The 20747-nt window shown below is 39.4% G+C and overlaps 1 protein-coding gene and 1 pseudogene across 3 annotated transcripts; one reads left to right on the top strand and one right to left on the bottom strand.

Moving 5' to 3' along the window:
* Nucleotides 1–3309: 3309 nt before the first annotated feature.
* Nucleotides 3310–10475, bottom strand: LOC111278123 (protein STICHEL-like 3). Of its 2 annotated transcripts, none has more exons than XM_022864627.2 (7): nt 10243–10475; nt 7077–9472; nt 6161–6380; nt 5202–5762; nt 4093–4738; nt 3731–3794; nt 3310–3613 (listed from the first exon to the last, which is right to left on the bottom strand). In XM_022864627.2, the coding sequence occupies exons 2-7, from the start codon at nt 9147–9149 to the stop codon at nt 3521–3523; spliced, it is 3657 nt and encodes a 1218-aa protein (XP_022720362.2). In that variant the 5' UTR covers nt 9150–9472; nt 10243–10475; the 3' UTR covers nt 3310–3520. The 2 variants fall into 2 exon arrangements, with proteins under 2 accessions (XP_022720362.2, XP_022720361.2); XM_022864626.2 differs by having other exon boundaries at nt 9880–10475.
* Nucleotides 10476–11525: 1050 nt separating this feature from the next.
* On the top strand, nt 11526–20394 carry LOC111278469 (uncharacterized; annotated as a pseudogene). Its single transcript, XR_016344211.1, has 12 exons — nt 11526–11564; nt 11630–11692; nt 11805–11870; nt 11970–12216; nt 12330–12386; nt 12500–12551; nt 12638–12865; nt 12953–13303; nt 13391–13511; nt 15338–15348; nt 19569–19704; nt 20124–20394. The product of XR_016344211.1 is annotated as an uncharacterized LOC111278469 (transcript).
* Nucleotides 20395–20747: the final 353 nt, after the last annotated feature.

A 20747-nucleotide genomic window follows, 5' to 3' on the forward strand; every position in this document is an offset into this window, starting at 1 on the left:
GCCTGCCAACATCCATCTGGCATACACAAAGAAAAAATTTCACTTTGACTAACAATTACGGCAAGTTGACCTCTTAAAAGGCAAATCCAACACTCAAAACAGACGCAAAGCAAGAAGTTCAAAAAAAGGGCACGTTCAGACTTAATGATTTAATTGTGTAAAAAAAAAAAAAATTAGGACAAAATTTAGAATGTCACCCCTTAACCACTGTCGATAAAAGTGAAAAACGGTGTAATTTTAAAATCATATGAAAAAGGGTAAAAGAAATTGAAGTGACAGTGTAAATTAAATGGATGGGAAGTTAAAGTTGGAAGTTGGAACATGCCATCAACTTTTATTTTGAAAATTAATGAAAATTTATAAAAATTTATTTAAATGGATTATAAAATTAAAAAAATAATAATAATAATAATTATTATTATTAAAAAAATTTATAATAAAATTTATACAATAAATTTAATTATATTGTATTAAAAGTATGATGAAATCTAAACTCTTATTAAATTTGGTTGGTGAGAAGAAGAACTCATTTTCATATGGCTTGATGGGGAAATGAAATTTGAGCAGACGACCGCTACCTACTCATCCGATTATATGAAACTTAAGCCTAGAGAAAATAAATGACCATAATGAATATGTGGTTGCCTTTGGATGGAAGAATGAAGATGTCCTTTGCCTTTCTAGTCAGAAATTTCCAGAAACTGATAAAATTTCTAATTTTAAGATTTTGCCTACACTCTTATCCTAACTTCTAAGGTAACCCCAACCCCCACGACTTGAATGAAATGGACAATTCCACTAGGCTTAACAGCCGGTTTTGTGTTGGAATGCACGAAACCAGCTATTTCAATAGTTTTGGCCAAACCTCTATTTTCCGTTTTTGGTTCATTTGACAAGCCATGCGGGGTATCGTGGTTCTAAAAAGAAATGATGAATATCATATAGATTTGCATGTTAAAGTTGATTTTAAAAAATAAATATTTATATTATTTTTAATTTATAAAATATTTTTTATAAAATAAAATTATAAAATTTAATCAAATAATATATCACAAATTGATACTAAAATATTAACTATATATCACTAAAAAAGATCTTAAAAATAAATTATAAATCTCACAATTAATTACGTATTACCAACAATAATAAACATTTTATCGGAGTGAAAAAAATTTTATAATTTTAAAAAAAAATTATAAATTTTATATCGATTATATATTAAAATTAATTTTAAAATATAAATAATTACGTCAATTTAAAATATATTTTTATAAGATAAAAACAAAAATACTTTCTTTCGTGTTACTCAATTACCAATTACGCAAGCCATAATAATTATTTGAAATTAGGTACATGCATTTAAATATATTATATATTTATGTTTTATTATATACATCGGATGAAATAAAGAAAACATTATAACAAAAAATCTTGTTAACATTTTCGTTTCATTTAATGGTCGTTCTTAATCTAAAAATTTATTTAGATAATAAAACAAAGCGGTGATAAAATGGTGTGAAAACGCGTCCCAAATCGAAAAATGCCATTTTAAATTGATCTTTGTTCATAATCATCGCCAAAATTTCTATTGTTTTTTGCCATTGAATAGAAAAAGGAAAGGAAAACACGGAAGTCTTGCATCAAGCGCTTCGTGTCAATCCGTGATATAGCTGGCTCAACCGTCATTGTTGAACTATAGTCTCCACGTGTACTCTACATAGTCCATACCGTTGCCCGCGATCGCAAGTTGGAAGCCACATCGTCAAGTTGCTGATGATTTTGTCGGTTACGATCACGCCACGTATAGAGTGCGGTCAACAGTAAAAAGACAAATCAAAGCAATGTTTGGACTTTCGACAATGACACACACCGGTTTGTACGCTCTTTCCCCAAACCTCAAATTTTAAGTTACTAATCATTAAATATTTTTTTAGTTCAATAATTATTTTACGTATTAATTATTAAATTAAATGTCCGAAGTCTTAATACATTTTTTAATACACTTGATGATTTTTTTATTCATAGAATATAAAATATTAAATTTTGTATATCACATTACGTGTTAATTTGAATTCATAAAATATATTTTTAATTTTTTTTGAAATTTTAAATCATATTATTTTTTTATCTTATTTTTACATCGTAATGTTTTATTATAATATTATATTTTAAATTATTATATTTATTTTTATTAAGCTTGCTAAAGTCAAGTTGGTCTCAAATGAATTGGATTCGTTCTATGTTTGTATAGCTGGAAAATGGAAATTATACAGAAAGAATATTATTCTGGTGTGTGAACTTGAATGTCGAAAGATTCATTCAAAGATATTAATGATGCGGAGAATAATTTTGTGGAATGGGAACAAGTACCTTGGACTTGCTATGAAGAAATACAAGTTTGGTATTGAGAAAAGACGAGCTGCAATGGGGGGTGCTTTTTTTTTTCTTTTTGGTTTTCCGGATTCAAACAAGCCGACCTCTACAAGTTTCAAAGCTGTGATTCATAGTTACGTTGCTAGACAGCCCCAAGTCAAAAAATGCTAGTACTTAATAAATGGGATGGACTCCATGGAAAAGAAAGCGAGTTTTCTTTTTATCTTTTATTTTTTGGGGATTTAGGGTTCAAAGTTCAAACATCATTTTCAAGCGTGAAAAAAATGGTAGCTTTGAAATGGTTGCATGGAGTAAAAAAGGGTTCAATCAAGGAAATTGAATTCTGAGTTTTTTATAATATATCTTTCAAAGTTTTAGTTTAAAGTAAGATGGGGTTTAGGGACTGTATATTAGTTTTTTTCATTCAAATCGTTTTCAGACATAAAATGTGAACTCTGAAAATGCTTTAAAAATGTTTCTACACAACTTGTTTTGTTTGATATGAAGATTGAACGTTTGGAACAACCGAAACTGATGTCCTTAACATAAGGCTAAGGATTTGGGTCGTGGGATCGTTCGATTTTTGGACCCTGATTAGCCATCTTCAAGGGTAAGCCCAATTCCCCTGCCACATCTTGTTAGACTTGTTTTGGGATGCATAGTTTATGAGTTCGAAATCAACTCCGATCAGAAACTCCAATCACTGGTATGAGGTCAAGCTTTGGTCGTCAAACAAGTTGTTCAGGAATATGTAAACATCATCCATATTGACATGCAAATCATTCTTTTGAAACCATGATATCAATTTAATTATGTATGTATTTATCATGAACTGATGGATAAGTGCTATTGATCGTGGAAATCAAATCCACATCCAACCATAATAGGTTGAAATCAATCTTTTCTGGATGGAAGTGGAAGAAGTGGAAGAAGGCCTAACAAAACATTAATGATTGCATAAAGATAGTAAAAATTCACTATCCAATTTCGTACCTATATTTTCTCATTGAAAAGAACTATATACATTTATTCCAGGAAAAAGATTTCGCAGATTGTATTGACCTTGTAAACGGCAAGAAAATAGCTAATTACAAATGTAATATGAATTCAATTAAGTCATGCACAGCCAACCAAAATTTTTCTCGTCTTACCTAGGAGATTTAGAAGAGAGACATTTACCACAGGAGACAAGCTTCAATAATGAATGCGGTCTTCGTGTCCTAATCCTCCAGCGTGGGAGCTGCGGGACAGAGTAAAATTATCGAAGGTTAGAAGAGGAAGAAAAGTTGGAACAAATGATCACTTGTTTTCATCAGAATAATGCCAATTTAAGAAGATTAGATATAAGATTAATAACCTTCCGACGGGTTACTCTAGATGCTTTCCAGCAAAGCAAGCTTCTCGACCTAGGTTCCAATCTCCTGAAATTTACAAATACGAAGTCAATTCTTAGTTTAAGACGGCAGAAAATGATTAAATTCCAGTGTATACTAATTTTTCATCATAGTGTGATCCTTCAGTGAATAATAACTAATTTAAGTTCATTGAGGGACATGAATAAAAAGTGTAAAAATATACAAGGATTACCCAACATTTCCTACCATAGTTTTGATAATCAAACAAGAGATTCAGCTGCTTAACAATTTATCAAGCAACTCCAACCCATAAAACAGAAGCTGACATAATTGGAGAATTTATAGTGGAACCAGATATACATACAGGTTCTGCTGTTCAAGCTTCTCAGCAATGGAAACTGCTTTGCGCTTTGACCATCCATTTCGCTGTGTACATCCTTCTGCTTGCTGAAGTACATGTGCAAGGGACACCTTACTTCTAACAATGCTCTGACTCTGACTTAGTTCCCCAAGTTTCCGTCTTCCTGAGCTAGATGCCAATGTTGATTTCCTATAAGCTGCAGCATCAGCTACCCTTGAATCTCTTCTGTTAGATACTATGTTGTCAGCATGTTCATTAACCTTGGCTTCGTTTGGAGAAGCTGGTATTTCAACAATTTCACTCCTTCCTGCTTCAAGAGATTCGGAGTGCAACAGCCGAGTGTGAGAGCTGACCATGGCATCTCTACCTCTCATAACCCTTTTGCTAATATTGTCAAAACCTGCCCTAGGCATCACATTTCCAGAATTAGACTCTGGATCCATGACCATCTGAGATGGACCATCCCTGGAAGCTGGTGAAACAAGAAGTCCACGAATGCCAGCTCTGGCATCTTTCTTCACCTCACATCTAATTTCAATTGTCACAGGAGAACCAAGAACAGACTCAAACGCTTGTAAAATATGCTTCCCAAATTTCTCTGCCTTATATTTGGTCATTTGTGAACTGAACATCAATTGTACAGCCGGAGCTGAAAGAAAAGCACACTCAATTAAAGGGAGGAGACACCTATAATTACTAAGCACAGGAGAAGCATTATTTCTGCAATGTCTCATTTCAAGTAAAATTATAATAACATTTCTAAGTGCTGCTGATAGAGGTGATATTAATAACAAGAAATCTTTGTAAATATAGAGGGAAAAAAAGAACAAATTTTGAGTCTACTTAATATGCAAAACTTGGATGGAGGCTCATGAAGCCACCATCTAGATGAGAAAGAACACTTGAAATCAATTTTTGGGACAACTTATTCTGCCTTGGCCACGAATATTAAATTCCATAGAACCATTAAATGCCAATGGCCGATGCATTATGGCTTCAAGTTGCTAAAATTTCTTGTTCCTAGTAATTTAAGTAGCTGGCAACAATTCTCATTTAAAAGTATGTTATAGCTGTATGTTCAAGGCACGTGCATAAAGCACACTAGGATGTACCTGCACCAAAACTGACAGACATCAGCTTTCCTTCTTGATACAAAAACTCTTTTAGACTACTAACTTGAATCTTCTCAAGCACCTCCAACCAAATTTCTTCGATTCCCTTACGGTTTTTTACTACAGTCTGCCCCCCAGTAACCCTGATCAAATCAGCAGAGACTATGGATGTTTGCTGAGGAGCCATCCTAGCCACAGCACGTCTCTTCCTATCTAAATTTATACCTTTCATGTTACCAGTTTCAAAATCCCCTGAACTTCCAGCATGGAGATTTTCCAACCTAGCATTTGTTGACAGCCCTCTCGAGTTATTACCAAGCTCAACAGGCTCACCACCTTTCCTGGTTGTATCTCTTCCACCCACATCATTTAGAGGCAAGGGACTATGATGAGAACTAGTGTCAGCAGAAGAAACAGGCAACATATACTGCTGATCAGAAGCAAGCTGAAGCAAAGCAGCAGTTAGCCATGTGAGTTTATCATTTGACATCCTCAGTTGTTTTTCAGCCTCAGATAACGTTTTCAAAGCTTTGCGTAGTTTCTCCATATCTTCTTTGGACACTGGATTGCATAAATCCGTTCTATCAGTTTGGAAGAAAGATAAATATTTAAACACAAAAAGAGTCAATGAGTATTTGTCTATTCATTTATTTGTTTGTTTGTTTTTCTACTAGGCTGCAATCTAAGAGTCACAGAATTTCACAAGGCAAAAGGTTGATGAGCCAAAAAAGGATTGAAAAATATAAAAGATGGTACAAATATATTAAAAATATAATAAGAATAAAAGAGTCACACCAAGTAAGATATGCAAATATGAAACTTTAGGGGAAGCATAATATATATATATATATATATATATATATATATATACACACACACAATTACTACTGGAACTCAAGAGGAAATGGGTGGTTTAGTAACTGTAAACTAAATAAAACTTTTTCTCTTTTAAGACTCACATGGCTGTCTTCGAAAAAACTTCCTTTTATGCTTTTCTTTAGAGAAATCATAAATGCCAGCAAGAATATCAGTTATCACTGTAGCAAGCTGTGACATCAAAGCTAAAGGATCCACACCAGTTTCCATTATCACCCTCAAACTCTTTACAGTGTTTACTGTGTCTGCAGATAATGCTAGATCAAGAAGATCCACCAGCTTTTCATCAGAGATAAGCCCAACCTGCAAATCAGATCCATAAAATTTAGAGCAATAGTATGCAGAATATTAGCTGATTACATAAATCTTTGTCATCTTTGTTTACTTTTCTCAACTTGGGGACATGGGTGTCACTACTTACCCAGGTTAGACGTATCCAACAAAAAAAACCAAAAAATAAAAAGATCAAATGCAGAAGTAACTTTGATTATAACAAAATCATAAATAAGGGGAAAAACTATAAATTGCAGCCCAAAATATTCAGAAAAGACTGTCATTTAAGACAGCCACACTTATCTAGGTGAAAAAGATTGAATAAAGATTCATAATGTGAATCAAAATTTAAATTAAATAAGAAAAGAAGCCAAAACCACCCTTGTCTTCTGTTTGAGAAATCACAAGTAAAACGATGATATAGAGAATTTAGAATTATAAGAGCATGTATCAAAGCTCAAGTCAACAAAATAAAAGAACAACTGGATTAGATCAAGTAAAAAGTCGAGTAAATAGGCACAGCAATAGTGACAACACCTAGAAGAATAATTCAACTGGAATATACAATGAACATTTAATTATTTGAAGCAATATAAGGAGACTGCTGGATTAAGGAAGCAACCAGAGAGCATTTTTCAAAGCGAACTATTTGAAAGCCAAAATATTAACCAGTGCATGGTGATATCAATTATTATACCATGTTCTAATTAGGTTATGAAGACACACCAGTTCCTGAACCAGAGGAACAGAGATTCTCTGCCCAAGCAAACTTAGCTGCTCAAGTGTCATCTCTGCATCCCTCAGCGATCCCTCTGATCGAGATGCAATCAGTTTTAGTGCATCTTTCTCAATTTCAACGTCCTCTCTGGATGCAATCCACTGTAAAGCATAAATGATATCTGCATCCTTCAGTTTCGGGAAAAAAAATTTCTGACACCTGGACATGATCATATGAGGCAGAATATCAAGACTTGAACTGACAAGAATAAAAACCACACGTTTGGGGACTCGATCAATGACCTTTGATATGGCACTCCAACAATCAGGGGACAAAGTATCACAGTTGTCAAATATTAAAACTCTGTACTGTGAAGATAGCTGAGAGATTATCATATTATCAAGTAGATCCATAATACTCTCAAAGTCAAAATTACTGATGGAACCAACTTCCCTTATATTTGGAGTCTTACCCATGTCATGTGAAATACAAGAATTGCAAAAGCCACAAGGTTTGGGTTGTTCAAGTGACTGACAATTCAAAGCTCTGGCAAATATCCAAGCACAGGAAGTTTTTCCTGTTCCATGAGGTCCATAAAAGACATATAGCAATCCGACCTTCCTTTTCATGACAGCGTTAGAAAGGGCTTGTGATACCAAATTTTGTCCGACAAGGTCTCCAAAAGTTCTTGGCATGTATTTTTGTGTCAGATTTTGGTGCCTGCCACGGAGGTTCCCGCATAACTTGTGTTGGTCACCAGATCTAGCTTCAGAAGCAAGATCAGAATCAACATTGCGCTTCAATAAATTATCAGCAAATATACCTAGCTCCCCTGAATAGTCATTCACCCAACCAGCATTCTCTTTGCTGTCCTGAGATCCAGATGCCTCAGTTAGAAGAGGCAGTGCCTCTGCATTGTATTTTGCTGATAAGCTTGATTGATCAGATTCCATAGGCATTTCGGGAGCATTTCTTCCATGAGAACCTGCCACACCTTTCCTTAGTCTAGAGTCTGATAAACCACAGGAAAAACTCCTTCCTGCAATGTCAAGGAAAGTTTTACCCCTGTCATGAATTCTTGACCAATTAAAGGGGATCCCACACCCATTTCTAGGGGCTTTAGTGACATTTTGCTCTTCATATTCATTTTCTTCCTCTTCCACACCATACTTTGGACACACTGAACCCTGAGCAAATGAATTAGAAGCCATGGACAACTCATTCTGACCTCCAAACTCTCTAGAAGAAGGCGCAGCCCTCACTCTTCTTGCCCCTCGAAACTTGTGTCTTTTCACCCTGTTTAATCCACTTGAACAACCACGGATGCTGATTTCAGGTTCCCTACCAGTTTTCTCTGTACTAATATGCCTCCCACGAAGGTGGACATTTGAGGATGCTACATCATCACTATCCAGGGGCAGGTAATTCAACTGCTCAGATAGAGGCATAATTCGAATGCCTTGTGCTTGCTTCCCTTTTTGTTTTTTACTATTGCCATCTTCCAGTCTGGAATTACCCAAGATAGCATCGGGAGGCAAATCCTTACCATCCTGCTCCTTATTGTCACCGAAAAGATCAGTCCTATTACTTCTCCAACTAAATTCTTCTCTCCTAATTCTTCTACTATCTCTAGCTCCACTCTTACTACTACGTTTACTAACTGCTGGCACCCCTTCATTGACCCTACTAGCTTCGCCTGAAGCAACTTTTGAAGTTGCCAAATTAGCTAAAGGAGGTGAGTTTACTGAAATCCTTCTTCCATCCCTCTGCCTCTCAGTGCCCGCAGATCTTTTCCCCTCCCAGACAGCATCCTTATCACCCTTCTTCGAAAGCAAATCAACAACAGAAGGCAACTTAGGTGAGTGACAAGAAGGAGGACTGGCAGAAGGGTCCCTGAGGGATTGTGATCTTTGAAGGACTATAAGGTCCCTCATAAGTGATCCCTCTGCCAATATAGGGCTATGCGTATGCATATGGTTCTTCAGGTGGATACAATTAGTCAAATGAATATGGTTGTTTAGATGATCGCTGATATCAGCATTCACATCCTTGAGTATCCTATCTGGAACAGCTCTTGTCATGATCAGAGAATTAATGTGTTTGATTGCAGAATCTTTTTTAACTTAAAGAAACATACCAAAATATATTGCATTTTCATTAATCTCGCACGCCCCAAATCTCTCTTTTTTATGGCTATTAAAAAGCACCAAAATTCCTCGCATCCTACAGATTATTCAGCAAAACTGTCTTAACTACCAAACTTGAAGCTCTCACAGATCTTTCCTCAAAAACAAAGCATTTATTTACAAGGGCAACCCAATTTGAGATGATTAAGCCACAAACTTGAAAATTTCCCATCAAACACAACAAGCCCTTGATGCTAGCCATCATACATAAAGACAATCTACAAGTACAAAACAAAAAGTAAGTAACAGCAATAGATTAGAAAGCCAAGCAGGCAAACTTCCAAAAATTCAAGCTTGAAACCCCGAAGCTGCAACCTAACTCCACAAGGAAGCAAGAAGAGCTCTTTGTAAGAAAAGTTTCCAACTTCTATGCATGAGATTAAAGGCACAAAACCCAGAACTTGAAACATGCAAAAACAAATAATAGAACAAAATAAATCTAAGCCAAAAGAAACTATTTTCAATCTTGTAGCTTTCAATCCCTCAAAGATTATAGCTTTGGAAAAGAAATGGGCAGTAGAGAAAAAAAGGAAAGCTGGAGACTAATAACCCATGATTTCAACGTCCTAAAAAAGAGCAAGCAAAAAGAGAAATAAGGCAAAGAGGAACAGGAAACTGCATTCACCTGATAAACCCCCAAAAGCAAAATGAACCATTCCTATCATTCAGAACCCCCCATAGATCTCTCTCTCTCTCTCTCTCTCTCTCTCTCTCTCTCTTTGTCGCCACCCCACTTCACATGTTCTTTCACTAACAATCCTGGGCACTCTTTCAAAAGAAAACGATAGTCCCACGAAAAAAATTAAAAAAAAAAACAGAGAAAGAAACAGAGTTCTTTCTTTTCATAAGACACACAGAGAGATACACAGAGCTCCTGAAAGAATTTAAAGAAAGAGAGAGTGCAGTATTTTTGAAGTGTTCCGTGTGTTACTACAAATGTACAAAGTATATTTTTAGAGAAAGAAAGGGGGTCAGTAAGATCTGTTACCGACAAGAACTCAGAAACACACATCTATGGAAACAGGACATGATGCCAATATATTGGCGTGTCCGTTCGTCCGAGCATGCAAATTCATTTTGTAGAAATCTTGAAAAAAAAAAAAGTGTTTGATTTGATTTTCTTTGGTTCCCATCCCCAATTGAAGATTTTAATTATGGAGTATGTTTTAAATTAAGGATTTTTTTTATTGAAATATGGTACCAAAAAGTAACCCATGTGTTAAATTTTTGCCGTTGTCGTTGGAATGATATAGTTGTAAAGAAGTGACTTTTTACCAACATTGTATAATTCGACTCACTAATAATGTTTCAAACTTTTCCTTTGTTTTTGCCCTTTTGAACGATCCCATGTTTGATTGCAAGTTTCGTGGATTTTTGCAATGCAAAGCAAGGTAAAATTAAAAAAAAAAAAAACAAAAAATTGATTTAAAATTATAATTTTTAGTTTGATTAGAATTGATTTTATTATTTATTTATATTAAATTTAAATATTAAATATATATATATATTAAATTTGAATAAAAAATTAAATTTAAAAAATTGAGTTAAATTATAATTGTTATTAATTTTTGTATGTATTTTAAATTTTTATAAAATAAAATAATTATTTTAATTTAAATTTATTTAATTATATTAAAAATAAGATTAAAAATTAAAAAAAAATAAATCAAATCAATAAAATTTAATTTTTATCGTACCAATTTAAAAAAATATAAAAATTAAATCAACTAAATTTGAAAATTTTATAATATAATCAAATCAAATCAAAACATTTAAAGAGTCTCGGATACACGTGGTAAGTCGCTATCGGATAAAATGCAGCAGATTTTTTTTTTCTCTTGCAATTGGAACCCAGCACTGGGCCTTCTCTTTTGAAAAATCCGAAACATTTTCTATGTGAACTTTACTCGAATTATATCTATTCGGACCCCTTATTTGACTGTTGGTCTGATCCTCAATCCTTATCGTATGTCTCCGATTCTCTCTATTTTTGTTTTTCCTTTTGTTTTCTTATCATTCTTTTTCAAGTCATTTTCTTTCTGTTTATTGAGAAATTTTTTTTCTGGAAAATGAGATAATTCGTGATCTGGATTTGCATTTACAAAATGATTACTTTATAAAGTTGTAGATCTGTTGTTATTTTGGTTGATCTGTAAATAAGTGTGAGTTTATTTCGGTTTTTCTTTTTAATTTATCTGATTTGAACCGATCAGTTTAAAAAAATCGTAATCATGATGTTGTGTTTTGATGTGATTCAATAGTTAATGATTAATGGTTGAATGGATGCTAAACATAATTGTAGTCTTACTGGTAATTAATATGGATGAGAGCTTAGTTCATTACTGTTGACTTTAATTTTAGATTGAATTAATCAGTCTGCTGCCAAATTCATACTGGTTAATAATGTGATGAGCGCTTCAACTGTATCTTTATTGATTGTTTGATTTTAAAATTTTAAATTTATTTCTTTTATCAAGGCATCCACATTTAACCTTTACCTCATGGGTTCCTCGCATATTTCTTCTTGCACTTGGTATGCAAATATGGCAGAGTATAAGAACGGTTTTTCAGAACTTATGCATGCTTGCTTCTTTCTATGTAATCATTGCTCTGATTGTAAGAATTGAATGAATGATTTATAGATTGAGGTCAAGTAGGATACTAATTATCCAAGGAATCATATATTCGGGTTTCGAATTATTTTCTGAAATTTAGGATAATGTTTCAACTCTAGCAGAATTCATGGAAATTTGCTTTTTCTTGATTCTGATTATCAATGATAGCTGTGGTTACTCTGGCCTGATTACAATCTGTTCATATACACCTCTTTTCTTTTCCGGTTCTGCTCTTAAATGCATTATATTTGTTGCCAGTTCCTTAACTAACGAACAATTGCTGAATTGGTGGCATAGTTCAGTTCCGAATAGTCAATATGGGAGGAGGGTTCAGAGTGCTGCATCTGGTTAGACCATTCCTTTCATTTCTGCCAGAGGTTCAGAGTGCTGACAGGAAAGTTCCCCTTAGAGAGAAGGTCATCTACACTGTCATCTTCCTTTTCATCTTTCTGCTCTGCAGCCAGCTCCCACTTTATGGCATACATTCTACGACAGGTGTTGATCCATTCTATTGGATGTGTGTTATTCTTGCACCGAACCGTGGTAATGTTATGGAACTTGGGATTATACTTCATTTTTTTTCTATAGTTGGATTAGATAAACAGCTATTTTCTCTTTTATAACATGTAGCAATATTTATGCTATTGATGTTTTTTGTGCCTTACTGGTTTGGTAATTGCTTGTGATAGCTCAGACCATATTTTATCTATCCTTTATGATTTCTATGTGCATATTATAATCTTTTGAGCTTTTATGTGTGCTTTACAGAAATGGGGCTCAAAAGTTGTTGGGCATCCTGATTGCTGTGGATGAGGCAGTGGCATATGTACTGTCTGGTATGTATGGCAGTGTCAGTCAGCTCGGTGTTGGGAATGCTATTCTTATTATTATTCAACTTTGCTTTGCTGGCATCATTGTGATCTGCCTGGATGAACTTCTCCAGAAGGGATATGGTTTGGGCTCTGGGATCTCCCTTTTCATAGCCACCAATATCTGGTATGTTATCACATTGTTTTCCATTTTTGACTCAACTGATATGTATTCCAGTACATGACTATCCTAAATCCTATTTTGATTGTGCAGTGAAAACATATTCTGGAAAGCCTTTAGTCCTACAACTATCAACAGTGTTTGAGGAGCTGAATTTGAAGGTGCTGTCATTGCTATATTCCATCTAATGATAACTAGGTTGGACAAAGTTCGAGCACTTTGCAAGGCTTTCAATTGGCAGAATCTTCCAAATGTTACAAATTTACTTGCTACAGTATTGATCTTCCTTATTCTTTTCTACTTCCAAGGTTTCTGTGTGGTTTTGCCTGTAAGATAAAAAAATGCTCATGGACAACAAGGGTCATATCCCATTAAGCTATTCTACACCTCCAACATGCCTATCATCCTGCAATCTGCTCTTGTTTCAAATCTTTAATTCATCTCCCTGTTACCTCTTATACTCTATATGAAAGTTAAATATGAAAAAGGCTACTGTTAATGTTGTACTCCTATAACACTGTTTAATTTTGTGCAGTTGCTGTACAGGAGGTACAGTGGTAACTTCTTTGTGAATCTGTTGGGCAAGTGGAAGGAATCTGAATATTCAGGTGGTCAGTTTATTCCTGTTGGCCTGCTAGCATAGTACGTTACTGTGTGACGGCTCTCACCTTAGACTCAGAATCCGTACGGCCTTAGGCTTGGAATCACCTCTTTCTAGCCTAAGTCAACCTAAAACACAAGCGTGCAAGCACTAGAACAATAGGAAGGGCAAAATGCGCAAGTTTGAGAGAAACAGAAGAACAAGATAATTGCTGAAAATATGCTCTGTATTACTGAAACAGAAGTGTGTATGAGGATGTACAAATGAGGGTGGAGCAGCCCTTTATTTATAGTTGAGGCTCCCAGCTACACTTATGGCTAAATCCCTGGAATCAAGGCTAAAATCAAGAAATTACAAATATTACAATCAATCAGGATTCTATCTCTTGATTCTAAGGGTCAACTAAATCTGCCAGAAGGCTCCTGCTGATCCTAAGGGCTTCTAGAAGATCCCCTCGCTCATCTCCCCTCTTGGGCCCTTCTGGATGTGGTGCGGGCATCATGTAGGCCAGGCCTTGGCCTTGCGGGCTGGCCTACAGGCTGTGCGGGCATTTTGGCTTTCCCTTCAAGGCCTTACGCACAAACTCCCGCCAGTGCGCCTGGTGTGCGGGCTTCAACCTAGGGTGCGCATGCTAGTGCGCCTAATGTGCCTGGCGCGCTCGCCCAGGGCGTGACATTCTCCCCCACCTGATTGCGCAACGCCCTCATTGCATCCTCTGCATGGTACTGCCTGATCTGGTCCCCAAATTGCCATAAGTCCTCTGCTGGTTCTCAACTTGCCTCACTGTCTGGAAGTCCCTTCCAGCGCACCAAGTACTCATGTCTTGGTTGGTAGTTCTTCTGTCTCACCTCTCAGTCAGCTATGATGCTGTGGACCTCCTTCTCATATGAGGCCCTTACTCCCAATGGCGCACGCTTTGACTCTGCCCGTCTTGGATCTCCCGCATTTTCATGGAACAGCTTGAGCATGCTTACATGGAACACCGGGTGTACCCTCGACTTGGGTGGTATATCCAGCTTGTAGGCAACCTTGCCTACCCTCTTGACTACTCGGAAAGGTCCCTCATACCTGCGGACTAGGCCTTTGTGCAGCCCCCTGTGGCGCACAATGGGATGCAGCTTCACCAAAACCAAGTCTCCTACCTAGAATTGCACGTCCCGCCTATTCTGGTCTGCCCACTTCTTCGACCTCTTTGCCGCCTTGTGTAGACAGACTTTGGACAAGTTAGCCTGCTCCTGCCAAGCCTTAGCAAACTTGTATGCTGCTGGATTCGGCCCTGTATAACCTGCAGCAATCAAACCGAGTGTTAGTGGTTGTTGACCTATCACAACCTCGAATGGGCTCTGGTTCGTTGCCTCGCTGCTTTGCAGGTTGTAAGAAAACTGCGCAACATTTAGCAACTTTGGCCAGTCCCTTTGTGTGGCACTCACATAGTGCCTGAGGTAGACCTCCAATAGTCCATTCACACGTGCTGTCTGCCCATCGGTCTGCGGATGCATGCAGGTGGAAAAGTTCAAGTCTGACCCCAACAGCTTGAACAACTAATCCAGAACCTGCCTGTGAAACGCCCGTCCCGATCACTAACAATGATCATTGGCACTCCTCAATACTTAACCACGTTCTTCAGGAACAATCGAGCTACCTCTTCGGCTGGGCACTCCTTGGTTGCTAGAATGAAGATTCCATACTTGGAAAACCTATCCACCACTACCATGAGGCTTCCAAACCCCTCTGCCTTGGGTAGACCTACTATAAGGTCCAGAGAAACACTTTCCCATGGTCGCTCTGGCTCTGGCACTGGCAATGGCTATAAGAGACCACCTGGCTTCTTGGGCTCCACCTTGTCCTGTTGGCACACAAGACAAGTCTTCACATAGGCCTCCACATCGTTCCTAATGTGCAGCCAGTAGTACTAGTCCTTTAGCAACGCCAAGGTGCGGCTCACTCCTGGATGTCCAGCCTACCTTGAATCATGGCACTCTTGCAAAACTTCCCTGCGGTGCTTTCCATATTGCGGCACAAACAGTCTATTGCCCCTGGTGTACAACAAACTATCCTACACCTAAAACCGTCTAGTCTTACCTTGCTGGGCGTACTCCATAAGAGCCTTGGCTGTAGGATCATGCGCAAGTCCATCCTTGATGCGCGGAACCAATGACCCCTCTGGTTGGCTAATGGCAGCAAGGTTAGCCTTCCTGCTCAGGGCGTCTGCCACCAGGTTCGCCCACCCTGGCTTGTACTCCATCTGGAAATCAAATTCCGTAAGAAAATCTTGCCATCTCGCCTGCTTGAGGGACGGCTTCTTCTGCGTTTGGAAGTAGTTGGTCGTCACATTGTTCGTCCTAACCACGAACCTCGAGCCCAACAGGTAATGGTGCCAAGTGCGCAAGTAGTGCACCATTGCAGTCATCTCTTTCTCTTGGACCGTGTACTCGCGTTCAGTCTCGTTCAACTTTCTGCTCGCGAACGCAACTGGATGTCCCTCCTGCATCAGACTTCAACACGCCCCCTATGGCAAAGTTTGATGCGTCTGTATGCACCTCATACAGCTTGGCATGGTCTGGCAAGGCCAAGACTGGCTCCTTGGTCACAGCTTGCTTCAACCTATCAAAGGCTCCCTGGCACCCTGCGCTTCACTCCCATGCTTTTCCCTTTCTTGAGCAAGTCAGTCAATGGTGTGGCTATGGCTGAGTGGCCTTTGATGAAACGCCTGTAGTAGTTAACCAGCCCATGGAATGACCTCAACTCCGTGACCTTGGCTGGCCATTCCCACTCTAGGATGGCGCGCACCTTGCCTTCATCCATGCGTATCCTGCCACCTCCCACTATGTGGCCTAGGAATGGGATCTCATGCTAGGTAAACGAGCACCTCTCCCTCTTGACAAACAACTTGTGCGCTCGCAACACCTCGAACACTCGCCTCAAGTGGTCTACATGCTCTCCCAAAGTCTGGCTGTAGATCACAATGTCACCCAAATAAACCACAACAAACCGATCAAGGAACGACTGAAGTACCTTGTTCATAAGGGTGCAGAATGTTGCTGGGGCATTCGTGAGTCCGAATGGCATGACCAAGAACTCATACGAACCATACCGAGTGACACGTGCTGACTTGGGCTCATCTCCCTCTGCGATCCTAACTTGGTAGTAGCCCGACCTCAAATCCAGCTTGGTGAACCACCTTGCGCTCCCAAGTTGGTCGAACAAGTCTGCAATGAGTGGGATAGGGTACTTGTTCTTAACGGTCAGCTTGTTCAAAGCTCGGTAGTCTATGCACAGCCGCAATGACCCATTATGCTTGCGCTGGAATAGAACCGGTGCACCATATGGTGCCTTTGATGGCCTGATGAAGCCAGCATCAACTAACTCCTTAAGCTGCTTCCTTAACTCCTCCAACTCTGGTGGGGACATTTGGTAAGGGGCTTTAGCTGGTGACTTGGCCTCGGGCACCAGCTCGATCTTTTGGTCCACCTCCCTTTTAGGTGGTAGCTGGCTAGGCAGCTTTGCGGGCATCACATCGCTAAAGGACTTCAACACCTTTAGCACCTCCAAGGGTGACTCGGTCTCCTTCTCCCTTGGCTCCTCATACTTCAAGGCTGCCAAGAAGGTGTCTTCCTCTTTGCTTACCGCCTTGGCAAATTGGATGGCTGACACCACCCTCGACCCAACTCCGGACCCTCTCTTCAATGGTACTAGGCATTGGCACCGTGCATCCAAGATGCAAATGCAATTGGCAAAAGGCACAAAGAGGGCGTTAATCCGAACAAGGAAATCCAACTCAATCACAAACTCAGGCCTCAAGGGGTATTACCTCAATGGTCTTATTGCCTTTCTAGTCTCCAAGCTGCAACTCCACTCCCCGCGCTACTCCAATGGCTGGAACCTCCTTGGAGTTCACCATTTTAATGGTACCAGTCCCTTTCTGCACCTTCAGTCCAAGCTTCTAGGCTCCATCACCTGAAATAAACAAGTGTGAGGCACTTGTGTCCACCAGTGCGCTCACCTTCTAACCTGCAACCATCAGATCCGCAAACATCAAGCCCTTTGGCTTGCGGCTTCCCTTACTTTGGACAGCATTGAGCACCAACGATCCAAGCTTTGCTGCCCCTGCCTCTGGCTCCTCATCAGACTCCTTGTCTACAACAGCTAGCTTGCCCTTCTGTGGGCAATTGCATGCTATGTGGCTCCTTCTACATAGGTAGCATGCGAGTAGCTCTCGCTCTCCCTTTGCTTTCCACTTGCCTGCTGGTGGCTTCCTCGCGCCATCCTTGTCTGAATGCTCTCGATCCCTATCCTTGGACTATCGGTCACGGCCCCTACCCTTGGATTGCTTCTTCCGATCCCTCTCATCTTTGCCCTTACCTTTGGGCTTGGAAGACTCGAACTTGTTCAGTGGTCTAAACTCTATCAAGGACTCAATAGTAGTCATGGCTTTAGCCAAGTTATGAACTACCCTCCCTTGTAGCTCATGCTTCACCCATGGCTTCAGCCTATCCATGAAAGCAAACAGGACATTCTTCTCGCTTAGACCCGAGATTTGTAGCATCAGTTCAGAGAATTTCTGGATATACTCCCTTATGTCCCCTTGCTGGCTCAGCCTGCGCAACTTTGCTCGCGTCTCATTATCGGCATACTCCGGGTAAAATTGCTCCCTGAACTCCTTTTAGAACTCTGCCCATGTTCTAATCTTGGCGCTCTCACGCCTTACATCATCACACTTGCGCCTTCACCACAATAAGCCCACATCAGTAAGATACATAGTAGCGGTGCTTACCTTGATCGCCTCGTCTTGCATGCCCATGGCCTGGAAGTACTACTCTACCTCATAGGTAGTTGTCTACTTCCTTGGCCGCCCTCGTCCCCTTGAACTCTTTCGGTTTGGGAACATCCATCATGGACTTAGACGTTCTAGCAAACATGCCATTCCTAATTGCAATCTTGCATGCAACGAGCTCGCTGGTGAGCTCCTCTATTCTCTTGTTCATGGCCTCCATGCCATCGCACATGGTTTCCACCACAGCCTCAGAGGCCTCGTTCCTTTGGGTGATTGCATCCATGCCTTTGTTGAGAGCAATTTGTAGCTCACCATAGAGCTCCTCCCCCATGGAGTCTAGCGCTTCAACGTGAGCCTTTACCTCATCAAGCTTCTCCCTCATGTCGCCCATGGTCACCTCTACCTTGGCCAGCCTCCCATCCATGGTAGACCAGATGTCTCTCGAATTGGCTTTCTTGCCTCTTCAACGCCCTTGCTCTTGGGCCTCTGGTTGTTGGCTGGCAACGTCACTCTGGGATGCATCTCCTTGACTGTGATCTAACATGCACAACACAAACACGCACAATCGAACTGCTCTGATACCTACTGTCACGGGCTCCAACCTTAGACTTAGAATCTATGTGGGCTTAGGCCTGGAATCACCTCCCTCTAGCCTAAGTCAGCCTAAAACACAAGCGTGCGGGCACTAGAACATTGAGAAGGGCAGAATGCGCAAGTTTGAGAGAAACAGAAGAACAAGAGAATTGCTGAAAATATGCTCTGTATTACTGAAACAGAAGTGTGTATGATGATGTACAAATGAGGGTGGAGCAGCCCTCTATTTATAGTTGAGGCTCTCAGCTACACTTATGGCTAAATCCCTGGAATCAAGGTTAAAATCAAGGAATTACAAAGATTACAATCAATCAGGATTCTATCTCTTGATTCTATGGGTCAACCAAATCTGTTAGAAGGCTCTTGTTGATCTTGAGGGCTTCTAGAAGATACTGTTGCACATCTCCCCTCTTGGGCCTTTCTGGATTTGTGCGGGCATCATGCAGGCTAGGCCTTGGCCGTGCGGGCTGGCCTGCAGGCTGTGCGGGTGTTCTGGCCTTCCCTCCAAGGCCTTGCACACAAACTCCCGCCAGTGCGCCTGGTGTGCAGGCTTCAATCCCGGGTGCGCGTGTTGGTGCGCCTGATGTGCCTAGCGCGCCTGCCCAGGGCGTGACAACTGCACCTGCAAGGTTCGATCTTGTTTCTCTTCCATCTTTATCACACTCAGCATGCTTGTTTTTCATTTATTTGCTATTTTCTCTTCATCATATGATGCCTGGTTTTTCTGATTTTTCCTCCAGGTTGGCAGACATGGCAGCTAAACCCTTCCATGCTCTGTTTTATTCGGTGTTCATGCTTTCAGCATGTGCCTTGTTTTCAAAAACTTGGATTGAAGTTTCTGGTTCTTCTGCTGCAGACGCGGTTCACCAGCTCAAGGTAACCTTTTATGATAAGTTTTTCTATCTCATCCATCTGTTTCTATTTGTTGTCCTTCTCCATTAGGCATTACCATATGTTTTTATTTGTAAAAATTGGGATTTCAGTCTTGTATCAGGAAGCCTGTAAGAGTTCTTATTCTTTTTAGTCTTGTTTGTTTGCATCGTGCATGAAGTGAAGACTTCATGGATCATGTTTTCTCCAAGTTTTTGCCTAATATGTGATTGAATTATGTCAATGCTTATTTGTTCTTTTGATTTACGTGTCCTTGTTGCCTTTTAAAAATGGTTAATTTGATCTTCTAGTGCTTTGGATATCCAGAACTTAATGAAGAGAGTTTTCTAAGGCCAAAACTCAAGTTGTTTACTGGATGTGTTTCTGATTTCTCTAAGTTTCCTGTTTTCCCTGCATCTTTGCAGGAACAACAAATGGTGATGCCTGGACATAGAGATTCAAATCTGCAGAAGGAACTGAACCGCTACATACCAACTGCAGCTGCATTTGGCGGAATGTGCACCGGTTCGCTAACAGTCTTAGCTGATTTCATGAGAGCAATTGGTTCCGGGACTGGAATATTGCTTGCCGTGAGCCCATGAGAATCATATATCAGTACTTTGAGACGTTTGAGAAGGAGAGAGCCAGTGAACTGGGCTTCTAAGCTCTAACTCATTTTAGGAAAAAAAAAAATAATGTTAGGTGGTGCTGTTGGAGAGTCATGGCAATTTTGATGAGCGAATTCAAAGATGTAAGTAGTTTCCACCTTGTTGTAACACCCTGTGGATAGAAATTGAGTTCAAGATTGTTAGTCAGGCGTTGATTTATTATGTTAGCAAGCAGGCAAAGGCAGATAAACTTCATCTTCATCAAAACTATAATTTTGAACAGTGTTTTCGTAAGTTAATATCTTTTGCAAGAAAAATGAGTATCCATTTTTAAGTAATACTCGGTACAAAAGATTCAAGGAATATAAACACGCTGTTCTTGGATATTGTTAAGACAATTCTCAGAGCATGAATTGGTTTTTTTTTTACAGATTTTTCAAA

This window comes from Durio zibethinus, chromosome 8 (genome assembly GCF_047325235.1).
Source record: "Durio zibethinus cultivar Kanyao isolate XHJ-2024 chromosome 8, ASM4732523v1, whole genome shotgun sequence".
NCBI classification, from domain to species: Eukaryota; Viridiplantae; Streptophyta; class Magnoliopsida; order Malvales; family Malvaceae; genus Durio; species Durio zibethinus.